General features: G+C 35.7%; 1 protein-coding gene across 5 annotated transcripts; it reads left to right on the forward strand.

The window, feature by feature from the left end:
• The first annotated feature begins 189 nt into the window (after window positions 1-189).
• Window positions 190-24,293, forward strand: LOC136805618 (calponin homology domain-containing protein DDB_G0272472-like). Of its 5 annotated transcripts, none has more exons than XM_067062188.1 (7): window positions 190-237; window positions 9,833-10,130; window positions 17,920-18,967; window positions 19,592-19,700; window positions 20,774-20,915; window positions 22,064-22,218; window positions 23,223-24,293. In XM_067062188.1, exons 2-7 carry the CDS (start codon window positions 9,873-9,875, stop codon window positions 23,353-23,355), a joined length of 1,845 nt encoding a protein of 614 aa, XP_066918289.1. In that variant the 5' UTR covers window positions 190-237; window positions 9,833-9,872; the 3' UTR covers window positions 23,356-24,293. The 5 variants fall into 5 exon arrangements, with proteins under 5 accessions (XP_066918289.1, XP_066918286.1, XP_066918287.1 ...); XM_067062185.1 differs by lacking the exon at window positions 190-237 and adding an exon at window positions 1,913-2,066; XM_067062186.1 differs by lacking the exon at window positions 190-237 and adding an exon at window positions 4,205-4,402.
• Window positions 24,294-24,763: the final 470 nt, after the last annotated feature.

The following is a 24,763-nucleotide window of genomic DNA, read 5'->3' on the forward strand; positions in this document are numbered from 1 at the left end:
ATAATGTGATTTCCCTTTTTAACAGTTATTTTAGGTTTCAAAAATTTTTAACATGAAATAAAAAGAATTCAATCTAAAAAATTGGAGAAAAAGCTAAATTGCTCTTGATATTTTGCCATCGACGTCTTATATTGTTCTTTTATTCGTTCTGATAAATAAACGCATATATTCTTTTTAAGGCAAAATTAAGAGTGGCAAATGAGAAGAACAACATTTGAACCAATGGATTGATCATAGGTACGATATTTGTTCCTTATGTGCCCAATCATCATGCTTTTCCATCATTTACAATCAATACATGTTTTTTATAAGAACATCCACAATTTGTGTTCTTAACATGTTTTTATTTCAACAATTTTGTGAATATTGTTATGAATTTTACTAAGAAAACGGATAATTTACAGTCGATAAAGCCTTAAAATGTTCTTAAGAATAACTTAACTAGTTAAGTAACTAGTTCTTAAGATTTCTTAAGATAAGACCATGGAAGCCTTATGTTCTTATTTAATTTGTTCTTATAAAAAAACATGTAAAAGATTTTGCATGCTTGAGAGAGGGCTGACTCTTCAGATATCTTAAATTGATACCTTCGTGTGCCTGTATTATTTTTCTCTAGTATTGTGGTTTATATTCAAGTGTGTCTTTATATTGCCATGGAGGTTTTGGTAAAGGCCCTTTATTTTAAAATAAGTACTTTGGTTTGGATTAGTTTGCTGTGAATGCTAATATAAAGAGATAACATTCTTGCAAGACATATTTACAGTAACGTGGTGGTTTCTAGTGGCTTTTCGTGGAAACAATTCTCCAGCTGTCTAAAAGCTTTTGAATTTTTCGGAGCATGCCACTTAAAAACATATGTTACTATTATTATGCGTTATTTTTTTACTATTTTCCCTAGTAAAGGGGCGCCAAATTGCAAATTTTCCTATTTTGCCTCCCCAGTGTTTGCCAAACAATAATAACAATAATAAAAAATAACGCGAACGAAGCGAGCGCAAAATCTTTTTGACATATTTCCATTTTATAGGGCTAAAAACTGCCATTTGTGAGGTAAAAAGGGGAAAGGGGCGCCGAAATCAGTGTTTTGAAGAGCCTTTTCTGCGCCTCTTCCTTCTCAGCACCCCTCCCCCCAAAAAAACCACCGCTAGGGGGGGCACTGCCCCCTGCCACCACGCTACTGGTATTTAGACCATGTTCGCACGTGACGGTTCCGTTTCGCCCCGAAACGGAATGAAGCCATTTTATTGGTTAGAAGTGACGTAACACTTGAATGTAACCAATAGAATGACTTCATTTTGTTTCGGAGCGAAACTGAACCGTCACGTGCGAACATGGTCTTAATCTCTTGATCAATTGGCTGGAAGGCTTTCAGTTGGTTTAAGACAGTTTAAGATGTAAAAGAATTCGAATGTTTATTTTGATATTGTATTTCGTAACAGTGTAACTCTCCTGTCTATTATTCTTATCTAATCAGCAATTAAGAAGGAAAAAATAGAGGCTTTTTATGGGAAAATAAAAAACGCAAAAGCTATTCAACATTTTATGAAGCTAATTATAATGTAGGGTGCTTAACCGCAGGTTAGATAAAAATGGTGAGGAATGTCTATAAACAAAAAGCTGACCTGATTCAAAAGTTAAAACTTTACACCTCATTCGTCATTTTAGAGATGCGATGATTTAGTTTTGTACTGTTTCAAATGTTTGATGTTTAGTTTGAAGGTGCAAATACATTGATCAGCTTAGAGAGAGGAACGTTTCTCAGCTTTTTATGTAGACAGGGATTTCGAAAAAATAACATACTAAATTAAACATAAAGGCCAAATTCAACACGGTTGTGAGTTCACCAATTTGTGTGTTTGTGTTACTTCCATTCTTGTTTGATGTTACAACTCTTTTTCTCAACTCTTTCACTCTCTTATCTTACACACGAGGTCACTTTGAAATATCATAAACATTTTTGTGAACATGAGAGAAAAAGAGAGTAAGTATTCATCGCTGTCCAGCACTACAACCACCAGAAAGAACAGTCTGACCAAGAACCAACCTTTTATGAGGCGATCCATCTTGTAAGTTTTTTTTTATTTAATTGCCAAAATTTACCAAACATTCATATCTGACAGATTCCGTCGACCCTCTTCTCCTAAATGCATCGGAGAGCTCATCAATAAGAATGTATAGATTGTGTGAATTGTGGTAGATTATTGAACTGAATATCTAGATCCCGAATTTCTTTCAGACAATGCTGAAGGTGATTCTTGCCAATGGATCTTTTTATTTTTATCTTTTTATTCTTTTTTCTTTAATCTTGGAATACTCTTTGTAAGATCTTTCATTATCCAAAATCTTATATTTTCTTGGTGATATCTTGGTGCGAACTTGGAAGACCTGCCATATGACAAGAAATTGCAAGATTTTTGACCAGGGATGGCTCTGACAAAATTATTTTTGCAGTTCTATTAGGCTATTAGGTTTTGTTTGTGACTTTCGTTTGAATTATCAACTGTGAAAACTTGCAAAATGAATGTTACTGCTATAAGTATACTATGTACCAGAGTGTATCTCACGTTTATCGCTTCTACTGAAATGTATTTTGAAATTAGCCCTAGATATTGGGTCTGTGTACAGACAACTATAAGTAAGACTTATGATTCATTTTAATTTGAAGCTTTCAAATCTCGAATCTTCTATTCGTGTTTTACACTATGAAAACGTTAAAATACTTTATAGAAGAATCAAGGGTCGCATTCAAATGTTAATTTCATAAATTTTCATTTCTTTATCAAATAATAGTGCTCCAAATTTTGTGTGTTCTTTCTCATACGTCGAATGAGAAGAAGAGTAACTCCTTCGTTCTACTTTCTCAATATTATTGTTCAAAAGCTGTTTTCTTGTTGTTCTTAACAGGGCCTTTTTAAGCAATTGAAAGAATTTGGTAATATTTTGAAACAATGCCGGACAAAAGGTTGTAGACAAATGAAATTTCAGTGAAAAATGATGAGAAATAGAGCAAAATGACTCTTCAATGTGTCTGAAAGGGGATGGAAGTTAAGAAAAACACTTTTGAAGTCGTTGCATTGCTTTTGAATTACTTTTGAGGGAACCACAAGCAAAAAATCAGCGTTTTGATACTGGTGTAAGCCAGTTAATCAAGCCCTTGTGGTTTGCCCTTGCGGTTAGACTGCAGTTGGTGAATTTGAAAGACTTTTGAACAGCTTTGCATAGGTTTGGAAAGCATCCAGAGCCTCTTGGGAACTTGTTTTTGATCGATATTGAAGTATTTTGCAAATATTGCAGAAGTCTACAAACCTTTTGTCCAGCATTGAACCGGCTCCTTTCAAAGAAAGCTTTAAAATAAAAACCGTCGTTTTGCATTACATTTCCATTCCTGCACTAAGATTCTCCTAACATTTCCGGAATATTTTCGCTATTTTCCCCCAGGATAACCGATATGAGATTGGAAAGGGCTATTTTTGCTAAAGTACGGAAAATCTTTTGTTTATTTACGAACTGCCTAACTTTCCGTAATCTGTACACAAACCCGATATCTACGGCTAATTTCAAAATTTATTGCCGTAGTGTACTACTGTACGATAATCGTGAGATACACTCCGGTACAGAGTAAACTTTCCGAAGCTTATCTTTCAATTACCAGGAGTTCTGGTATTTTGCGCTAGAAAAGTGGCAAAGTGATCTTTTTGCGGGAATGTGAATCTTATGCAAAACGACGATTTCAGTACATCTTAAACCTTCCAACAACGACCGCCCATTGACTTACATCTTACTCTTTAATTTCAAAGCCCTGAAGGAGCTAGATCCGAAACTCCTGGATGGGGAAATGAAGCCACTTATTTCCCATCCACAACACGTGACCCGTGATGTTTTTCAAACTAAAATTCTAAATGTGGGGAAACTCAAGGCTTCATTTGTTTTTGCTTGAGACAGGTTTAAGATTCCTTTCTAGCTCCTCCGGGGCTTCAAACTCAATTATTTTACTTAAACATTATTGACATTATAAAGTACAAGGTTAATGCAATTATTCGAAGCTAATCAATTTGTTTGATAGATAGACAGAAGAGATTAATAGTTGAATAAAACATCTGAACATTTGAAAAGAAATTATCTCTAATCATCATGGTAATACCCCAAAGACAATCAATCAATCTCCTTTTTTGAAATGCTTTGACTACATATTTGAAAAAATGTTATCAAGTTTGTGTTCTGTTGAATCAATCGTCGCATTAACTTCATTTCACTTGCTAGCACTTTGATTTTAACTTGAATTTTTTTACACTGGTGTCCTGCTGTCGATCGTTTTGAATGGAAGTTCTATGTTGAATGTGTTTGGTTTGTGAATAAGATAATTTCTGTTACTGATCGCTGCTCTTAAAATGGGACTTTGGGAGTAAGTATAATGTGCTGAACATTTATTATTGTGTCACTCGTGAATATCAGTTGTTGAGTTTATGGTACATGTTGCGTGTTTGCCCTTCGATTTTTAGAAACACTGCATATCAGCCTTTCTCTGTGGGTAGCTGAATTTAATTCGTAGCTCTGACAGAGTGGAGTCACTACACCATCCCACTGAATTTTTTAACCTTTGAGCAATAGAATTTCTATCCCCACTGAGGAAAGATTTCCACCGAGGAGACAGGGATGTATTTATAGCTTATCGACACAAGATTTCTCTTCAAATTTAGTGACTTATCTTTGATTTAGAGCAATTAATTTACAGCTTTTAACCTCTCTTGCCTTACTAATTATGGACTAATGATGGACGATAAACCTCTAATTTATCGCATCAGCTTCAGGATAGATTATTTGCGAAGCCTTTAATGCTTAAACCCTCAGGTTGATCACGTCCTTGGAAAGGAGATATGTTTAAATAATTCTACTCAGATCTTAACCTAGTATTAATGACAGTTTTTAGTGTGTGATTTTTCGATGTATGCGTTTTTTATAAGAACAAACTATATAAGAACAAGGCTTCGATGGCCAAAATGTTAAGAACAAGTTAAGAACATTTGAAGGCTTTGCGGACTCACCCAATTTCTTAGGAAAATGGACAAAAATACTCAAAAAATGGTGAAAATAAGAACATGTTGAGAACATCCGAAGGCTTAAAAAATGTTGGATGCTCTTATCAAAAAACGTATAGTAGCGCATGCATGTTTTTTTTAACTTTATAACGTTGTATCTAAAACAAACAGAACTATCCAACCTGCGCATCTGTCACCACTTGCCAGTATTAAGCGATGTTGCTCAAGTAATAAATAATCCATAAAAATATTCAATAAGTCTGGTTAAGTCAAAGTTAATGTTGATCGCTGAAATATGGGTTACACGTTTTTTTTTATAAGAACAAACTATATAAGAACATAAGGCTTCGAGGCCCAAAAATTTAAGAACATTCTAAGGCTTTGGAGACTTAAAAACATGCAATTTCTTAAGAAATTACATCAAAATGCTCAAAAAATGCTGAAAATAAGAACATTTTAAGAACATTTTTAGGCTTCAAATCCAAAAAACTAAGAACATCCGAAGGCTTCGAAAATTTTTGACGTTCTTATAAAAAAAAAACGTGTAGATTTATTTGGATTCGCATTTTTTCTCTCCCTTATAACATTTGTCATATTTCTTAATAATCGTAGAGTCATTCAGTCGTTGAGATAATTTTTCAATGACACAAAAATTAGAATCAAGTTGTCGAAATGTTGATCTCACAGAAAAATACACGTTTTTCGATAAGAACATCCAAAATTGTTGAAACCTTCGAATGTTCTTAACTTTTTGAGTTTCAAGCCTTAAAATGTTCTTAACCTGTTCTAAACATTCAGGCCAGCGAAGCCTTATGTTCTTATGTAGTTTGTTCTTATAAAAAACGTGTACTTTTCCAATGACACAAAAATTAGAACCAAGTTGTCGAAATGTTGATCTCACAGAAAAATACATAATTTAAAGCTTGCCATTTGCTATTCTCATTCAGAAATTCATCTTTTCGACAGAAATCATTTCCTGAACAAAAATTTTTCATCATAATCGAAATTTGGACGTAGGTAGGCTGATTAGTCTATAAAAACCAAAAGCATAAAAAATAGCGTTGTTCTACTGTTTTGGGTTTACTCATTACATTAATCTGTACACGTTTTTTTATAAGAACAAACTATATAAGAACATAAGGCTTCGATGGCCAAAATATTTAGAACCAGTTAAGAATATTTTAAGGCTTTGAAGACTCTAAAACACCCGATTTCTTGGGAAAAAGGGCAAAAATGGTCACCAAATGGTGAAAATAAGAACATTTTAAGATTATTTTTAGGCTGGAAATTCATAAAGTTAAGAACATCCCAAGGCTTCAAAAATTTTGGATATTCTTATAAAAAAAACGCGTAGTATAGTCTATTAATGAAATTCTCTCTGATTTGTGACGCCTTATTCTATAAGATTCGCACTCATACATTCGTTAAAATTCAAAGTAATTTTTCGACTTTGTGTCTATAAGCAGCACTCTCTACCTACTGTGCGCTGTTTTTGTTGTAGCAGAATGCTGTATAGATAGGAACGCAGAATTCAATTAAAAGAGAAATCATTTGGAATTTAACAGTGTGTGTGTGCATCGTTCCTTTTTTATCAGTTTATGTGCTGTTGTACTGAGCTACAGAATATTATGTTTAATATCAAGTTGTTTGTCAGGGGTTTTTGAGCTGAGAGGAAGACTTAAACTTGATTTTCTTAAACATGACTAAAGGGTAGGTAACACTTCTTTTCTAGCTGACCGTCCTTTTTATAAGTTTCCCATTTCCGCACTGAGATTTTTGTCACTTTTTCGAAATCTTTCCGCTATTTGTCCCAGGATAACTGCAAAGCGATTGGAAAGGGTTTTTTTCTAAAGGTACGGAAAATCTTGTGTTTACTAACGAAACTGCCTAACTTTCCGTAGCTCATCAACTACCCAAAGTCCTGGTCTTTTTCCGCTATGAAAGTGGCAAAGGAATCTTAGTGTGGAAATGAGAAACTTATAAAAACGACGCTATTTTTTCTTGGATATGCCCTTACCGGCGTATAGGGATTGTTTTTAAAAGTACAAACACTGATGCCGTAAGAAACATTACGTCATCGGAGGGAGTAAGGACGAGATTGTCAACAGAGTCAACTACAATCATGGTTGTAATATTTGAGAAAAAAGATTAATTCCCACAAAATTTTATAGCCACAAAAGATTTTGGAGTGCTCTAACTTAGGTTAGAAGGGTAGAGCTTTAACTCTGAGTTTAACGCTAGACTTAAGGACAAAAGTTCAAAATGGTCCAATAAGGCTCAGAATATAGCCTGATAAACCCAGAATATAGTCGATAAACCCCTCCTAAATTAAAATATTCGATTACATTGAACAGATAGCCCAAAAGTAACTTTCTCACCCGAACTTCAAATTTTGGAAAACGACGAAATTACCAATTTCTCAACGTATTTCAAAGCATAGATTGTAGATAGAAGCTTGATGTAGAACATATAAAGGGAAATTTGGAATTTCATTTCATTCAGAGTCATATTGTCAAAGAAGTACCATCATTCATCCCACACAGGGTCTATTTATCAAACGATAGCAAAACTTTCCTTCGATTTTCGAGGCCAGAACCTCCGTCCTCTCCCTATTACCAAAATAACGTTATTTTACTGAGTAGTCAGCAACTAAAGTTGATTTTGGGTAAGTGAGATAGTTTAACTACCGCACAGATTTTGCTGGTTTAGTTGTTTTTCTTAGCAATTGGAAGTCTCTTAGTTTAACAGGCCAGGGTAGAGTTAGGGATGAGAAATTTTTGATTCAAGATTTGATCCGATGTAATGACATCATGGTTTAGATACTAATGATAATTGAAATTCTTCTTTTACAACACTGCATGCTAAAATTGGATGAGCTTTGGAAATCACAGTGTGTGCTTAATACTTCTTAAATTCTTAAACTGTTGGATGAATTTTAATTACTTTTACCCTATTATTGTTCTCCAATTGCTTTGAATGGTCATGCAAACTTTGTAAGGAGTAATCAATTCTAAATCCTTTTGATCTTGTATGTAAGTCTTAAATTTACTACAGGTCAATTCTGACCACCTGCGAATCAACCTACTTCATTCTCTTTATTGCGTCATCTAATAATCTAAACTCTAGATAAACTGATTCGGGTACTTGATTGTTATGTAAGGTTTTAAATGCAAAGGAGATCATTTTCTCGCTGTAGTTACATAAAAACCACGAGACGATGTCGTTTTAGAGACCTTAATTTGAATTCATCATTAAAACCCAATAATTACCTCTGGGATAAATTCTTTAGACTTCAGGTTTCATACTTGCAATCTTTTAGTTAGAAACTTTTGAAACACTAATCAGAAAGACCTCAAAATATATCTATACAAATTTTATCTTTGAAAGGGTGCTGCAGAATTGAGCATACGTGATTAATTTTATCTTACTTCTTTCAATTTTCATCCTTTCAAGCTTTCAATTAGGAACTTTTGTAATGCTGATCAGAAAGACCTTAAAACATATCTATACAAATTTTATCTTTGAACAGATGCTGCAGAAACGAGCATAGCGTGATTAACTTTATCTTACTTCTATCATCGACAGTGATCCTTGTCAAACTTTTTGAGATAAAGAATGAAATTAGATTAATGCTTTCGACCTTTGATAATCTGACAAAGTAGATTCTTTGAAGAAAAAGAAGGATGGTCCTACATACCACAATAACATAGAATTGTCTGCCAGAGCAACTCCCTGTCTGTCTACTTCTGTTTTCAAATGCCCCTGTGAAAACATAGACTATGCTATAGTCTAAGACAAATCACTATCTAAGAAATAAGCTCAAAGCCGAGAAAGTTTTTTGCCGAAAAGAGTTTACAGTCGGTAGAGTTTGCCACATTTTTGCGTTTCTTCAAAACTCTCCCGCCGTTTTTTTTTTTCCTTAAACCACCATACCGCCATAATTTCCCGCCTTTTCTATCACTGTAACAGAAGATGACATCTTCTCGTGAAAACGATGATTGTGAGATTTTTTTTGCGGGGTGACTGTAAAGATATAGTGATTGAAGTTTAGACGAATATTCCATGAGGAAACTAACATGAGGAAAATTATGATCTTTTTTTTAGTTATACCCACAGATATCTTATATAAAGCACTAGATAGAGCTTCTCTGTATAGGGAATCGGATTATTTCGCCTTAGCTAGGGGCGGAATAGCTCTATCTAGTTTTTTATATAAGATATCTGTGGTTATACTCGATAAGGAAACATAAGAGTATTCTTCCACTTAACCAGAAAAGTCTTCCATTTATATTTATAAATCTTTCCTTGATATAAAGTTACAGTCTCTCACAGTGGATCCATGAGCCTATTTGTTCATTTTTTGTCAGTTTGGATTTTGTTAAACTTTTTTTTGAGTGCTGTATTTAAAACTTTGAAATTTGTGAAAAATCAACCAGCTTGCACCATTTGTTTTATAAGAACATAAGGCTTCGATGGCCAAGATGTTAAGAACAAGTTAAGCTTCCCGGACTATAAAACACTATTTCTTAGGAAAATTGACAAAAATACTCAAAAAATGGCGAAAATAAAAACATGTTATTAAGAACATTTTTAGGCTTAAAACCCAAAAAGTTAAGAACATCCGAAAGCTTCAAAAAATTGTGAATGTTCTTATAAGAGTATAGCATCATACATTCGATTTGTATCGCTTCAAATTAAAATAATTATTTGGTCCGATAGTTGCTAATTACCAAATAACCTTCATTAAATAATATGTTGATATGATAAACTTTTCTTTATATTCCTTCATTCTGCAGTGACGATGACAAACCGAAGAGACTTAGCCTTCGAGAGAGGATGGCACTCCGTGGAGGGGACGGAGAGGAGGAGACCACCATTATAACCACTACAACCACTACTGACACCCAACTAAAGAAATATCGACAATCAAGAGAAGTGAGCGAAAAAGAGGCCATTGAGAAAAGCACGACGCGTAAAGTGATCCGATTGGACGAGAACGGAAATGAAGAAGTGACGGTTAGAGAAAGACACCTCATCAATACTGATGAGGAACAAGTCAAACGGGAGGTCTCACGAAAATCCAAAAATTATGAGGTACTAACATTTTTTGTGACCGATCTATGTTTTCCATAGGTAGCCAGTCTGTTCCTCTAAAGAATACTGCATTGCAACACGCATGCGTAATTTGTCGTTATTTCCGTGATAAAGAAAAAAGAATGAATTCGTAGGGGTGGACTAACTAACCGGGTCGGAGTTGTGGACAGCGAAAATTGTCGTTCATTATGAAATTTGTCGTTCTTTTTGTCTATTTTTAGTAAATGTAGGATTCTTTAGATAAACCCCTCAGCACCCTTTATTCTGAAATGGGTTGCACTTTGCTTGCTTGTTGATTTTCTCACTTTGTCAGCATCCTAAGCATTCGCGTTTTGAAACCTTTCGGTTGCATACTTGTTGCTACACAACTTGTAATGGTTTCGTGGCTACAAAGCATTTATACACCCATTTTTCATATAGAGGATAAAGTATTTGAAAAGGGTTCAAAAAGATAAATGAAAAATAAGAACACACAAATCACGGATCAAAATACTTTGATAGGCATAAAATTCTTCAATTTAGCCGAGAGAATAAAAACAGGATCAATGCAATTTGAGGCCCACAAAAATAAGAACAGCTGAACCTCATGTTCTTATAATAAAGCGTGTACAGTGTACCCATGATACATATTGAACAACTACAAAACCTTATTTTCAACTCGTTTATTTTTTGTGTCTGCAAGCGATGATTTTCGTATGATGAGCTTGAGACAAGCTCCATTTTATATATATGGTGCACAAGCAGCGTGGTGAGTCGACTAAAATTCTGGCAAATTGGGGAGACAATTTTCAGGTTTTCATTTGGCACCTCCAATGAAAAGTATATATCTTTGTAAAAATTACATGAGCGAGGCGAGCACGAGAATTTTGGGATATTTTTTCTCATTTTGGCCGAGAACTGCCATACCTAAGGTTAAAAGAGCAAAGGGGCGCCGATATTGGTAATCTGAGGCGTCATTTTGCGCCCTTTGTATTTCGGCGCCCCAACAAAAAGGCCGCTGGGGCCATTGAGTTTCAAGCCCGAAGGGCTAGAGGCGAGACTCCTGGATGGAAAATGAAACCACTTATTTCCCATCCAGAACGCCCGCGCGTAGTTTTTACACAAACGCCGAATTGAAACTAAAATCTATCGCTAGATTTCAAAAAATGTAGTCCTCCAAAACAAAGAATCCGTCGTCATAATTACGGCGCGTTCTATGCCCGTTTTGAATGAGAAATAAGTAGCTTCAATTTCTCTTGCCTGAGAAGGGTTAAAGTTTCGCCTCTAGACCTTCGGGCTTGAAACTCAATGACTGATGGTACACTTCAAACCAAATCAGAAGCACCGAGGGAATTCAGCTAGTGACTTGTCACATCTGTCATTCTTTTGATAGCAATCATGTGATCAGAATGGAGTAATATTTTTTCATTATGGTAAATTATACCACAAGATTATCCATCCGTAATCACATTGCTTAACTTACGAATTAACATTGTATCATTTTCGAAGCCATATTTGGTATGCTCCGTCATGTTATTACACGCCTGCATCAAGTTATCGCAAAATCCGATTTATTTCTCTATATGTACCTTCTAATGCGATGATTCATTCCAGATTACATATTTGTCTTTCAAAATCTCCAGAAACCAAAACGTATATCTAGCATTCTTTTTGGCTAGTGTGGAAATCCAACTGTATATACACGCTTTTTTATAAGGAACACGTTTATAAGGAGCTTTAGCCTGAAAATGGTCCGAAAAACTAAGGAATAGTTAAGGAACTGCTCAGGCTGAGAATAACAAAACAAGTTAAGGAATGGAAAGTTAAACTTGAATTTGTACGCATTTATAAACGCCTAAACAAAAAGATGGACAAAATATTGACGAAACAACATCCAATGAACGTCTTTTTCTGTACTGTAGTCAGTCAAGTTACATACTTAGCAAATCCAATCTTAGCAGCTAAGTAAATAAGGGACTTTGAAGCTGAATCTTTCTGGAAAAATTAGGAACTCCAGGCTCGGAGCAAAGTTAAGGTTCCTTATAAAAGACGTGTAACTTGAGCCAAAGCCTCGATCCAAACCAGCTAATTAAGATTATTTAAGACATAACAAACATAACAAAATGGTCTTCTTGTAAGTCGAAGGTGAAGTGGAAATCAATTTGCACAAATTAAAAGTTATGATACATCGTTTGGAATTTCAATCAGGAAGGATGCAAAAAAATTTTATCGTTTACATAAATTTGTCTTTTTATGGAGATCTTCATTTATTGCCATCTTTATAAAGAAATATCCTCGGCATGTTTCTTATTTTATTTAATTGTTTCCTTTCTCGATACACGTCTTTTTTATAAGAACAAGCTATATAAGAACATAAGGCTTTGATGGCCAAAATACTAAGAACAAGTTAACAACATTTTAAGGCTTTAATTAAACCAATTTCTTAGGAAAATGAACAAAATATTCAAAAAATGGAGAAAATATGAACATGCTAAGAACATTTTTAGGCTTTAAAACTTAAAAAGTTTATCCCAAGGCTTCAAAAATTTTGGATGTTTTTATAGAGGAAAGAAAACGTGTATCTTGTCATTAGAATTCCTTCGTCTTTAAATTTTGGCAAGTTAGTTTTGTTGTTGAATTTTTCTGATTCTTCTAACATCTTCTTTTTCAACCTCTAAACTTTACAATTCAATTAATCTGGACATTTGACATAATGGGCGTGGCTCTTCCATAAGATGTCCTAGAAATAAAACTTTATGACGTCAATTTCTTCGAATTTCTGAAACTCTGTCAACACCGACTCTTTTCTTTCTGTAACCACTGACCTTTACATACCCTGGACCAAGTTTCTCAATCCCGGTCAAGCAATATCTTTGTTCGGGGTTTTTTGAAAAGTGGTACCCTAATGGTGGCACTACTCAATAGCGGTGTAAATGCATCGAGAGCGCTAGATCTACTTTCCCTCGAAAACTTTTGATGATGTGCGCCGTTAGACGTTAATAATTTTTAACACTGAAATGGCTTCTTTACGGCTACCAATTTAAAGAAAACTTCGATCAAAGATGGCGGATATATCTTGGTCCAGGGATATACAAAGGTCAGTGCTTGTGACTTCTCAACCAAAATAGTACCTCTCAATGAAGTGCGGTCTTAACTATCATGATAAAAGAATGCTGCAATAAATTTTGTATCGAAACGATAATTTGTCTAATGTATAAGCGAATCAATTAGCAGAGAGATTAATCAACCTCTTATTGCTATTTGATGAGTATAGACTAACCAAACGAAACCAAATATAATAATCCCTCCATTCTAGTTCCTTCCACTATCACTTAAACATATTAGACGTCTGAAAGATCACCCTTTAAAAGTCGACATGTCAATATTCAGCCCGTAATTCGATCAGGCCTATCAAAAAAATCATCGATCCTTCTTATGGTTTGATTATAAGAAGGCCTACCAGAGAGAGGGGTTGAGTACAGACAGACAACATTTTCTAATTACCGCAGTAAACGGAAATATCAACTCTTCCTTGTTTTCATTTAATTGGTTGAGCTGATGATGATGAAAGTTATTGTTTTCGTTTCTAGTATACATCTACAGTGTGTTTTGAAAGTTGGTGTATTTTGTTGACATTTTGTTTGTGTTGTGTAAAGAACGTTTTGTTGTTTCATATTTGTCGAATTGACATTTTTCTCTTGTCATATGTTTGACACTGTTTTATTACAAACCATACTTAAAGACGATCGCTTCATTTATATTAGAAAGTTTGGTCACTTTTTTGAGACGGAATCGGACTTGTTATACAACGTGTTTCACTACACTTGACATCAGTTATCAAACCTATTTGGCGATCATCATCAATTCTAAAGATTCTTTTGGTGGAGGATCATCAAAACGTTGGCGATATAAAGATTTGTTTTTATGGAGTAAATATTTACCGTTCAAACAGACGTTTCATGATTTATATTATTTGATGGTTTTATACGTATCCAAGTGGAGGATTTGTAATTGACACTCTCGCTCGCTCTCTCTATCTCTCTTCAATTTGACGTACAAAACTTTCCTTCGCTCACGTATTCGTTTCTCACTTATTAGTTTTTGGTGTTTTGACTGGAATCGTCTGAATTCTTCTTGGCGTTATCCCGTGGAGGATAGAGTTTTTACTGGAACTTTCGGACGTAGAATTGAATTGACTGTTTGTTCAACACTTGTATACGTTTTGATGACACTTTTGAAAAATTACATATAGAAGTAAATCTATCCTATGTTAACATTGCAACCAAGTGTCGATTGGAAAGCTACCATTTTTATTGGTCGTTTATTAAGTCAACTTTAGTGGACGGGTTTGTGTGTGTGTGACTTTATAAAAAGTGTTGTTTGAAAAAAGATAATGTCATTGATCAAGATGAGGTCCAAAGCATTCGAATCAACTTCTGGTGGCAAGGGGATTGTGGGTAATAAAAGTGACAAAGCATTGCTTATCAATCAACCTATCTCTATGCGAATCAAGTACTGGGTAAGGTGGTTCTTCTTTGACTGATGTTTTAGACCATGTTCGCACGTGACAGTTCCATTTCGCTCCAAAACGGAATGAAGCCGTGGTTCTAGTTAAAAGTGACGGAAGACTTGTATGTAACCAAGAGACTTCATTTCGTTTCGGAGCGAAACGGAACCGTCACGTGCGAATATGGCCTCAGACCATGTTCAGACGTTACGGTTTCGTATCACTCCGGCATGGCTTCCGTTACAGATTGAGAGTGTTCATATTGGTTTCGGAACGTTTTGGAGCAAGAAAACGGAGCAGTTCCCTTCCGATGAAAAAAGTGGAACGAAAACGTTTCGATCTGTTTTGGATTGTAACGCCTACTTTTTTAACGTTTCGAATTTTGACGTTCACACTTGTTTCGGGACCGTTTCGTTTCGGAATGATACGGAACAGTAACGTCTGAACATGGTTTCAAGCTTGGTTCAATCAAAAACTCAATGTCTTTCTGGGGAGTGCACTGACCGTATTGGAAGCTAATTTGAAAAGGTTTTACTGGGATAATCTTTCGTGATTGAAAACGGAAATCACTCCAAATTATCACTACTTACTTGCCTAAAAAAGATATCCTTTGTCTCTTAGGAACTTCCTGAAAGCATTTTTGCATGTGTAAAGCTCACAATTCTTCAGTTAGAAATCTTTATGATTGAAAAACGGAAATCACTCCAAATTATCACTACTTACATGCCTAAAAACGGAAAAATGTGTTATGTTTTATTTTGATTTTGGTTACACATCTCAAGGCTGTTTCATTTACATGCCTAAAAAGATATTCTTTGTTTCTTAGGAACTTTCTGAAAGCATTTTTTCATGTGCAAAGCTCATAATTCTCCAGTTAGAAATCTTAAAAACGTACTCCATATAGAAAGGAGTGTTGTAAGATGTTGTATATGATTTTATGATCTGCTTACACTTTAAAGCTTCAAATTCTTTCTCGGAGCTAAAGCAGGTCTGTAAAATCTGTCTAAGAGGTGTTTTTGTTTATCTTTTCTTTATGAAAAATACTCTACACGTTTTTTTTTTATAAAACGTGTACATATCTTTTAAGAAAAATTCCACAGCCAATAGATTAAAATGTGACTTTTTATGGAAACAAATATGGTCGGGTTTTCATTTTCTTCATTATGAACATTTGGATCAATTTTTGCCTGATATGCACCATCTTGTCCTGCTTTTGTAAATTTCCAAAGTGTCAAAAATACTGCTTGAAAAAACTTGCTTTTCCGTGTGTGTGTGTGTGTGTATATAATATTGATATCGCTTTTTAGGTTTATGCAACCTTATTGTAAAGCATCCGATTTCTTGATATGCGTAAGTCAAGATTACGTCATTTTTCATATCAGAAACACCCAAAAACACCGGAATTTATATTTTTAGTAACACTCAGGTGTTTTCGGGTGTCTCCGATAGGAAAAATGACGTAATCTCGAATTACGCATTTTAAGAATTACTAAAGCCTTCAACTAAGATTGCCATTAGAAATACCTGAAAAGTGGTATTTTTGGTATTGTCTAGTAAAAGTTATTTTCTTCAAAATCAATACACGGGCAACTTTGAGGCTGGTACCCTGGAAATTCCTATAACAAACAGTAAATCCAAAATCGGGTGCGGGTTACTTTTATTAAAAATGGACATCATAACATTACATTTTGAACTAGGCTTCTGCTCATTCTCTGGCTAAAAGAGTTTCTTATATAGGAAGTATATCTATAGATGTCTGCGATTCAGACTAACTTTCAACCTACATTTGTCGGAAAAATTTGTTAGCAGTTTCTGCTTAGCTGACAAGACTCCTATTTTCGTACTGAAAATAAACACTTTTTTTTAATAACAACTTGGATGTTCCCATGACAACTTGTTACATTAAATCCGTTAGACACATCAAAACATTGAAAGCAAAATATTTCTCCTTGACACCCACATATCAGCTTGCAAATAAAGTACTTGAAACAGGCACATTCAAGCACTCTCTGAAAGTACACGCTTTTTTATAAGAACCAACTATACAAGAACATAAGGCTTCGGTGGCCAAAATGCTAAGAACAAGTTAAGAAAGTTAAGAACATTTTAAAGTTTTGCGGGGACTCAAAAACACTCGATTCTTTAGGAAAATGGGTCAAAATGGTCACAAAATGGAGAAAATAAGAAAATTTCAAGAACATTCTTAGGCTTAAAACCCAGAAAGTTAAGAACATCTAAAGGCTTCAAAAAAACGTGTACATTGCATAAGTAGATGTTTTTTTATAAGCATACTTTTTTGGAAAACACGCTCAGTTATGCTTACCTTGTATTTTGGAATATCGAGCTCAAATTATGTTTTGCTTATTCTTCTGAAGAAAAAAATGGTTCGTTTAAAATGGAAAAGAAAAACGAATTTTCCCAAGCACATAACCCATGACTTATGACCAAATGACCTCAATGAAGCTCCCTGACATGCTTATGATATAAGTAAGTAAGTCTGCGACCGCAGTGAGAAGCGACCCGAAGGCTCCTCTTTCGATAGCTATCTACCCGAAGGTAGGGGAGGGCGCCACTCTTTCTCCCTGGATTTATCCACTTACCCTTGATCCTTCTCTTAACTGTTGAGCATCAAGCAGAGCCGGATGCTCTACCACTGCATCACGGTTCGCTCATGATATACTTATTTTTTCACCAAATCCAGGTGTCAAGTATGCTTATAAACGTGATGCTTATAAAAAGAAAAATATCATTGCTCAAAATATGATCCTACGCTGAAAACTACTAAATAACTTCTTACTCCATATCATATACACTTTTTTTATAAGAACAAACTATATAAGAACAAGCTTGACACCCTTGACACCCACACATCAGCTTGCAAACAAAGTACTTGTGATAGGCACATTCAAGCACTCTCTTGAAGTACACGTTTTTTTATAAGAACAAACTATACAAGAACATAAGGCTTCGATGGCAAAAAATGTTAAGAACAAGTTAAGAAAAAAAAATTGGACAGTCTTATTAAAAAAACGTGTACTCGAACTGAAGCCGATCTCTATACATGTATGCCATACTTCTCTCCATAACTCGAATAAATTGACGTTTCGTGTTCGTGTTATGGAGAAGTCATAGTCTAACCCATTCGGTATCTAATATCAGACTATTAATTCATCCTCTGGATTCTTTGTTGAGATTTTTGGCAGTGCATCCTTTTATTACCTCCGTTTTATCAGATGACCTATGATTTCGAAGTCCAAATTAGTTCAAATTAATAATAGTGGTTTTCTTTTTCACTTGTTTCAGTCTTTGCCAGAAGAAGATGAAACACCCTCCAACGATAAAAACAACAACAAACGAAACGCTGAAATCACCATCGAGCCTCAAGAAAAAACCATTGAACAACGCCGACAAGAACGTGCCGAACGTCGTGCCAGTAGACGGAAAGAATCTGACACACCGCCGTCAAGCGTTGAAAAGACGGTGACAGTTCAAACGTCCATTTCTACCACGGATAATGGAGTCGAAAATGTCAAGACCACGCGCACAAGCCGTTTCTCGAGAGGCTCAACGAAGGAGAGTGAAAAAGTTGAACAGAAAACGGTGGAAGTCAAAATGGAAGCTAAACCTGTGAAGATGGAAGCTAAAGAAATCAAAGTGGAAACAAAAGTTGAAGCAAAACCTGAAGAATTGAAAAAAGAGGAACCTAAAAAAGTTATTGAGGAAAAAATTGAAGTCAAGGAGGAAAAAACTGTTGAAAGTGCGAAAGTTGAGGAACCAGCGAAAGTTGAGGAAACGAGGAGAAGTTCGAAAGTGGAAGAAGCTCCTAAAAATGAAGTTAAAGATAAATTATCATCTTTAAAGAAAAATCAATTTGAAAGTAACAAAGGTAATTCAAGGAACAGGCCAGGCTCCATGGTAGACTTCAAATCAAAATTTGAAAACAAATCCAATACGAACGCAGTCAACAAAAGACCCGTCTCTATGAACATTAAATCGAAATTCGAACAAGACACAAAACCTGCTAATAAATTCGAACTTCGTAAAACCACATCCGTTCCTTTGAAACCATCAGCGTTGAAAACCTCTACCAATAAAGTTGAATCCGATAAGAATGGAGTACACACAGAGAAAACCGTCACCAAGACAGATGCAACTATCGGAGAAGGAGCCTCCAAGAAAGAAGTCAAAGAGATCAAGTCAGTGGAAACCAAAGACACGGCTACAACCCATGCTGAAAAAACCACCACCATCACAGAAACCAAAACTAAAGGAGGAAGCACTACTGTCACAAAAACTGAAACCAAAATGGAGTCTACCAGACCTGCTTTAAAGAAAACTTCCACAACAAAAAGTAAGATTGTTTTCGTTGATCTTTCTCCGGTAATCCTCAAAGATTTTATTTTTACATAAGTGTTCCCGTTTCATATCAGACACCTATTTCATATCAGGACAGTGTCTGCCTATTGTTATATTATGCGGATATAAGCAAACAATGTTTTTCTATTCCTCTTTCTGACCAATCTTGCTCCACATCCGTGTCAATCCAATGTGAAAAAGCGAAGAAGAATTTCCAGGGGGTTTAAGAAATGTTTTTCTAATTTTCCACGGGGTAAAAAAATATTCAAAAACTTCCAGGGGGTAAAAGACTGGTTTTAGTTCGTCTAACCTCCCTTCAAAGGTATGGAGAAGAATTTTTCCAATGGTCTTTTGCAAACTTTGCTAGGGATATCAACACATTTTCAAGGATTATTTCTTTGCTCGAAAAGGTTTGTCCATCCCCCCTGTATACTATGTACCAGAGTGTATCTCACGTTTATCGCTTCGTATTACACGACAATGAATTTTGAGATTAGCCGTAAATACTTGGACTGTGTACTTACAGGCCCCCTGTATGGATTTTAAATGGAACAGCCCAATGGTCACAGAGCTTTATTCTAGTTTGAGTTATATGTTTTTGTTTTTCTAACTCATTAAGGTGTAGAAGAAAGGATGAAGGAACGTAAACAACAACAAGCCAACGCCAAGAAAAATTCGACTGCCGGAAGAAATGCTTTCAAATTGAAACTTGAAGCTAACGCACAACCGTAAGTTTAGATCCGAAACCAAATTAGATTCTTTTAACTAGTTTTTTTCTTCATCTTCTACCCTTCTGCGGTAGAAAGCAGAATGTGTTACATCTCAATTTAAATACACTCCTGTGTCACAGACCCACTGAGTCCCCAGCTCCACTGAGTCCCCAGCTCCACTGGAAAGTTTGGCAAAAAATTCGTCCCCGGTGGGAAAAAAACCCTGTAATGTCAGCCTCACTGGCAATATGACTTTGATTTCGTCCCCATTCGAAGTTCCATGTTTAAAAATTGCACTCAAAAACCATCACCACTGGATTTTTTAACCTTGGAGCAATAGAATTTCTATCCCCATTGGGATTGCTAAAGGAATTTTTATCTCCAATTAGGAAAAAAGTTCCACCGGGGCTGTGAGACAGAGTTGTTTAAATATTTAACTGAGGGGCCTATCTCTTCGTGTGAATTTTATGTTTAAGCCGTTTCAGGCATAGATTTATAAAACCCGAAGGGCTAGATGTCGTGCTTTTGCAGAAAAATGTACCGAGGTTAGGTAGGAAATCCTACCTAGGTCACGTAACATTACAATAGAATTTCAGCCCTTGACCAATAAGAAGTTTCGCGGGTTTTCGAAAGTAACAGCAGCAATGTTTTTGCAATATTCAATTTTTTTTGCCTGCGATGGCTTAAAGCACGACATCTAACTCATCGGTCTTCATAAATCTGTGGTTACAAGCAAAGTTTCTCGTTCTTTAACGTTTTATAATCAGTGCCATGGAAATTCGGCTTCTTTCAATGTTGAAGTGTTGTATTACACGTTTTTTATAAGAACAAACTATAAGAACATAAGGCTTCGATGGCCAAAATGTTAAGATCAAGTTGAGAACATTTCAAGGCTTTGTAGACTCTAAAACACCCGATTTCTTACGAAAATGAACGCAAATATTCAGAAAATGGTAAAAATAAGAACATGTTAAGAACATGTTTATTTATGCTTAAAACTCAAAAAGTTATCAACAACCGAAGGCTTAAAAAAATTTGGATGTTCTTATAAAAAAACGTATATTTTATCCTTTTCATTTGTTATTTAACAGAGTGAATTTTTCGATCAAATCACCGAAGTCACCAGGAGGCAGTATGATGGCATCTCTTTCCACGCCAAAAACACCGACATCTGGTGATAGCAACATTGATAAACTGTTGAAATGGATCGCCAAACGAATCAACCAATATCCTGTAAGTTCTCATTTCTCCAACACGCTCTTTGCTCCTTCTACAAACTTGTTTTCTTTTGAAATGGACCCTAGAATTTTAATTATAATACGTTTCTCATTATCAATTCCTAGTTGTTTATGGTATCCTGAAAGAAGATACATAGTTGGACAGAAATTCTATGAAATTGTATGAATTTCTTCACATATATACAGGGTGTCCGGAAAAAAAGTATCGAGTTCGAATATGATTCTGAGGACAAGGTTGTTGCGTGTGTTTAACAAAATGCAAGAAAATATATACCAACACAATAGTTGTTTTACAACAGTCTTAACAGATTAATTTATGATTAAAAAGAATTAACTTTCTTTACAATTTTCATGACGTTAAAGTTATTGAGAATTGTTTTTTGTAAAAGTTATTCATAAAATATGCCCCATGACAATTAATATGACACAAAGAGAAACTTTGATAAACATTGCAAATTTAGTGAAGCACACACAAACTCCCCTGTCTCAGTGCCCCGGTAGAACTTTTTCCGTTAGTGGGGATGAAAATTTCTATCAAAATGCCAATGGGGATAGAAAATCTATTGTTTCCAGCTCGAAAATTCCCGTGGGGATGGTTTTGGATTGCAATTTTTTACATTCAGTTTTCAATGGGGATAAAATCATAGAGCAATTTCGCAGTGGAAATGAAATTGTAGGATATTTTTTCCACCGGGGACGATTTTTTGGCCAATTTTTCCACCGGGGGGGTCCACCGGGTCTGTGACACAGGGTGTACACAAGAACTTTCTATATCTATAGAAGTGGTACGCCTCGATACTTTTTTCCGGACACCCTGTAGTCATTCACATAATTCCCCAGGGAATCTATCTTCTGTTCACTTTCTTCTTTCATTGCTGCGTCACAATTAGTTTTATGGCGTAAGATGCTAGGCAATTCGATCTGGCCAGCCAAGGTGCAGTACACAGTGTTGATGAGTCCCAATAAGGACGAAATGCATATGCTACTCAGAAATTCTATGAATTTCTTAACATATATATCTATATATCAACAGTTTCGACGTGTCCAAAGTTGTTGGAAATGTATATGTAACTATTTTATCAATTCAATCAATTCCTTTATCATTCAATTTGATAATCAGAATTTTTCACGTTGTTTTTTCAGGCGGTCAACGTGACCAACTTCACATCAAGTTGGGCGGACGGCATCGCATTATGTGCTTTGATGAATTACTTGTTGGGTGATGAAGCTATCGACCCTCTCGCCGTCTTTCCCGATGATCGAAAGAAAAATTTCGAACTGGCTATCGCTTGCGCAACGTAAGTCTCTTCCATCTTTATAACCAATCAAATGCGACTAGCAATAGTCTATTTACAGATATTGACACCCCTGTCTCACAGCCCCGGTGGAACTTTTTTTCTCAGTGGGGATAAAAACTCCCTTTAGAATTTCAACGGGGATAGAAATTCTATTTTTCCAAGGTTAAAAAATCTAGTGGGGGATGGGTTTGGAGTGCAATTTTTGAACATTGAATTTCGAATGGGGATGAAATCTAATTCAATTTCCCAGTGGGGCTGAAATTTCAGAGTATTTTCCCACCGGGGACGAAATTTTTGCCAAATTGTCCATTAGGGCTGGGGTCCCAGCGGGTCTGTGACACGTATACTTGGGAGGGACTCACCATTCTAATTGGTTCAAATGATAAGAACTGGCTGACTTGTTCATGTCGAACATGATGTGATGATAAGTATTGTAGCTTTTCTGACGATTCCTTATAAGAGCTTGTGTTATAGTAAAATTCTGAGCATAGTGTGCAGAGGGGTCTGAACCCCCCCCCCCCATTGATATTTCATCCCCCCCTATAAAGGTATCCCCCCTATTTTTAAATTTTTTTGATCCCGCACCATTTACAGGGGTCCGAGCCCCCAGCATATAATTTGTACTCCCAGTATTGGGGAAGAATTTTGATGAATGAAATATATGAAATTATGTGATATTAAATTTTATTGACTTAAATCAACATATAACATAAAAAAAAAATTTTTTTAACCAAAAAGTTACTATCCCCCCATTTTTATTTGATCCCCCCTATAAGCTCAAACCCCCCATTTTAACTGGAAAATTGCCCATCCCCCTCTATAAAGCCTTCCTTGAAAACTCGGATCCCCCCTTAAAAAAAGGGGGGGTTCATACAGTTTGTTACCTCGCCCAAAATCCTTTCAATATCGATTTAGAGAGAGTCAATTGCAGCTTCACTTTCGTTTTGCCTTCCGGTTTCAAACCAGAAACTGTCCATTTCATTTTCATTCTTCTTCAACTCCAGGAAAGCGGGCGTTCCAGCATTGTTGGATGCGGGAGAAATGGCGGCGTGTCCGGAGGTAGATCGACGTTCTATGATTACGTACCTTCACACAGTATACAAAGTCTTGTGGCACGATAAGCAAGAGAAGAAGTAAGGAGACGACAAATGCTACGGGACCGGTATTTTGATACCTTTGTGAGAGAAAGTTGAAGATTTCCAGTAATAAAGTCATATGCACCATTCAGTATGGCCTGCTGTGGTCGCAAAGAAATATTTTCTTTTGTATATTTTGAAATATTCTAGAACGTGTACAATCATGGATATAAATTGGGAGACAAAAGCAAATTTCCATCTATTTCCCCACCTTCCCCCATTTGCAATGTTCAATGAACGGTGGCACGGCCGTACACACTGAAGGGGGAAGGAGGGGGGTCTCTTTTCTACTTTTTTACTGCAAATTCCTGTGTTTGTCTCAAACATGTTTGTCCGTGATTGTAGACCCGTCCCGTTTTTAAGGAAAGTTATTTTGTTCGCTTCATAATAAATAACGGAGTATTTTGTAGAGACAAATCTGTAGCACACGGATACCATTCGGGTTTCTCCCTGAGCCTCTTTTATTTATTCTAATCAAAAGTGTATTATAGCATAGTCAAAAGATACAAGGAAAGAAGCACTTTACTTTTGCAGTGATTTCCCACCTTTTTTCGCCATTTTGAAAGTTTGTCATGCCCTCAACACGGACTGGGCACTAGCAATATTGAGTTGAAAAAGCGTAATGTTTGTTTCCCAACTAGTGTTTGTATCTTTTGACTATGATTATAGTTTTGAAAATCGAATGAAACTTAGATGCGATACTTTATCGCGAATTTTGTTTTTGTTAACACGAATTTTTAAGAATTTCATTAAATATTGTAATGATTGTAGTAGCCAATTTTTTTGTTCATTTTCGCACCCTGTAAGATTGTAAATATTTTGTGATGACTTGATTTTAGAATCTCTTTTTATGATGCTTTTTGTACATTAGGAATTTTCCCAATATTTTTGTAATATAAAAGAAATAGCAACGTTCGAAAATGCTCGAACCAGAACAAATTTAGTAGAACCAAGTTACAGCTCCTAGATCTAAATAAACCCATACAAACTCCTACTATTGTCGGCCTTAAAATATAGTTTAGCACTCCACCACAGAGTATTCTGGCCTGTAGGTATATTTACATTTCAAAATCATATTCTAGATTGGATGATAATCCCTTGATTAGGCTTTTCAGAAAAAAATTGAATATAGGGTGGAGGATATAACATATTTTGGAAATTTACCACCCGGACATGTGACTTTTGACCCCTGGACAGAAGGTCTAACCCCCTGGACAAGCATCAGTTGACCTCCTGGATATTCAAAATTACCCTCAAACAAAGCAAAGTTACCCCCCCCCCAAACAGAGAAACTTTTTCCCCGGACAATGGAAATTTTGAAGATTTTTCACTACTTCCCCGGACAATGGAAATTTTGAAGATTTTTCACTACTTCCCCGGACACACCTTATCCTCACTCCCCCATGTAC

This window comes from Clytia hemisphaerica, unplaced genomic scaffold (genome assembly GCF_902728285.1).
Source record: "Clytia hemisphaerica strain Z4C2 unplaced genomic scaffold, Clytia hemisphaerica genome assembly, whole genome shotgun sequence".
NCBI lineage: Eukaryota > Metazoa > Cnidaria > Hydrozoa > Leptothecata > Clytiidae > Clytia > Clytia hemisphaerica.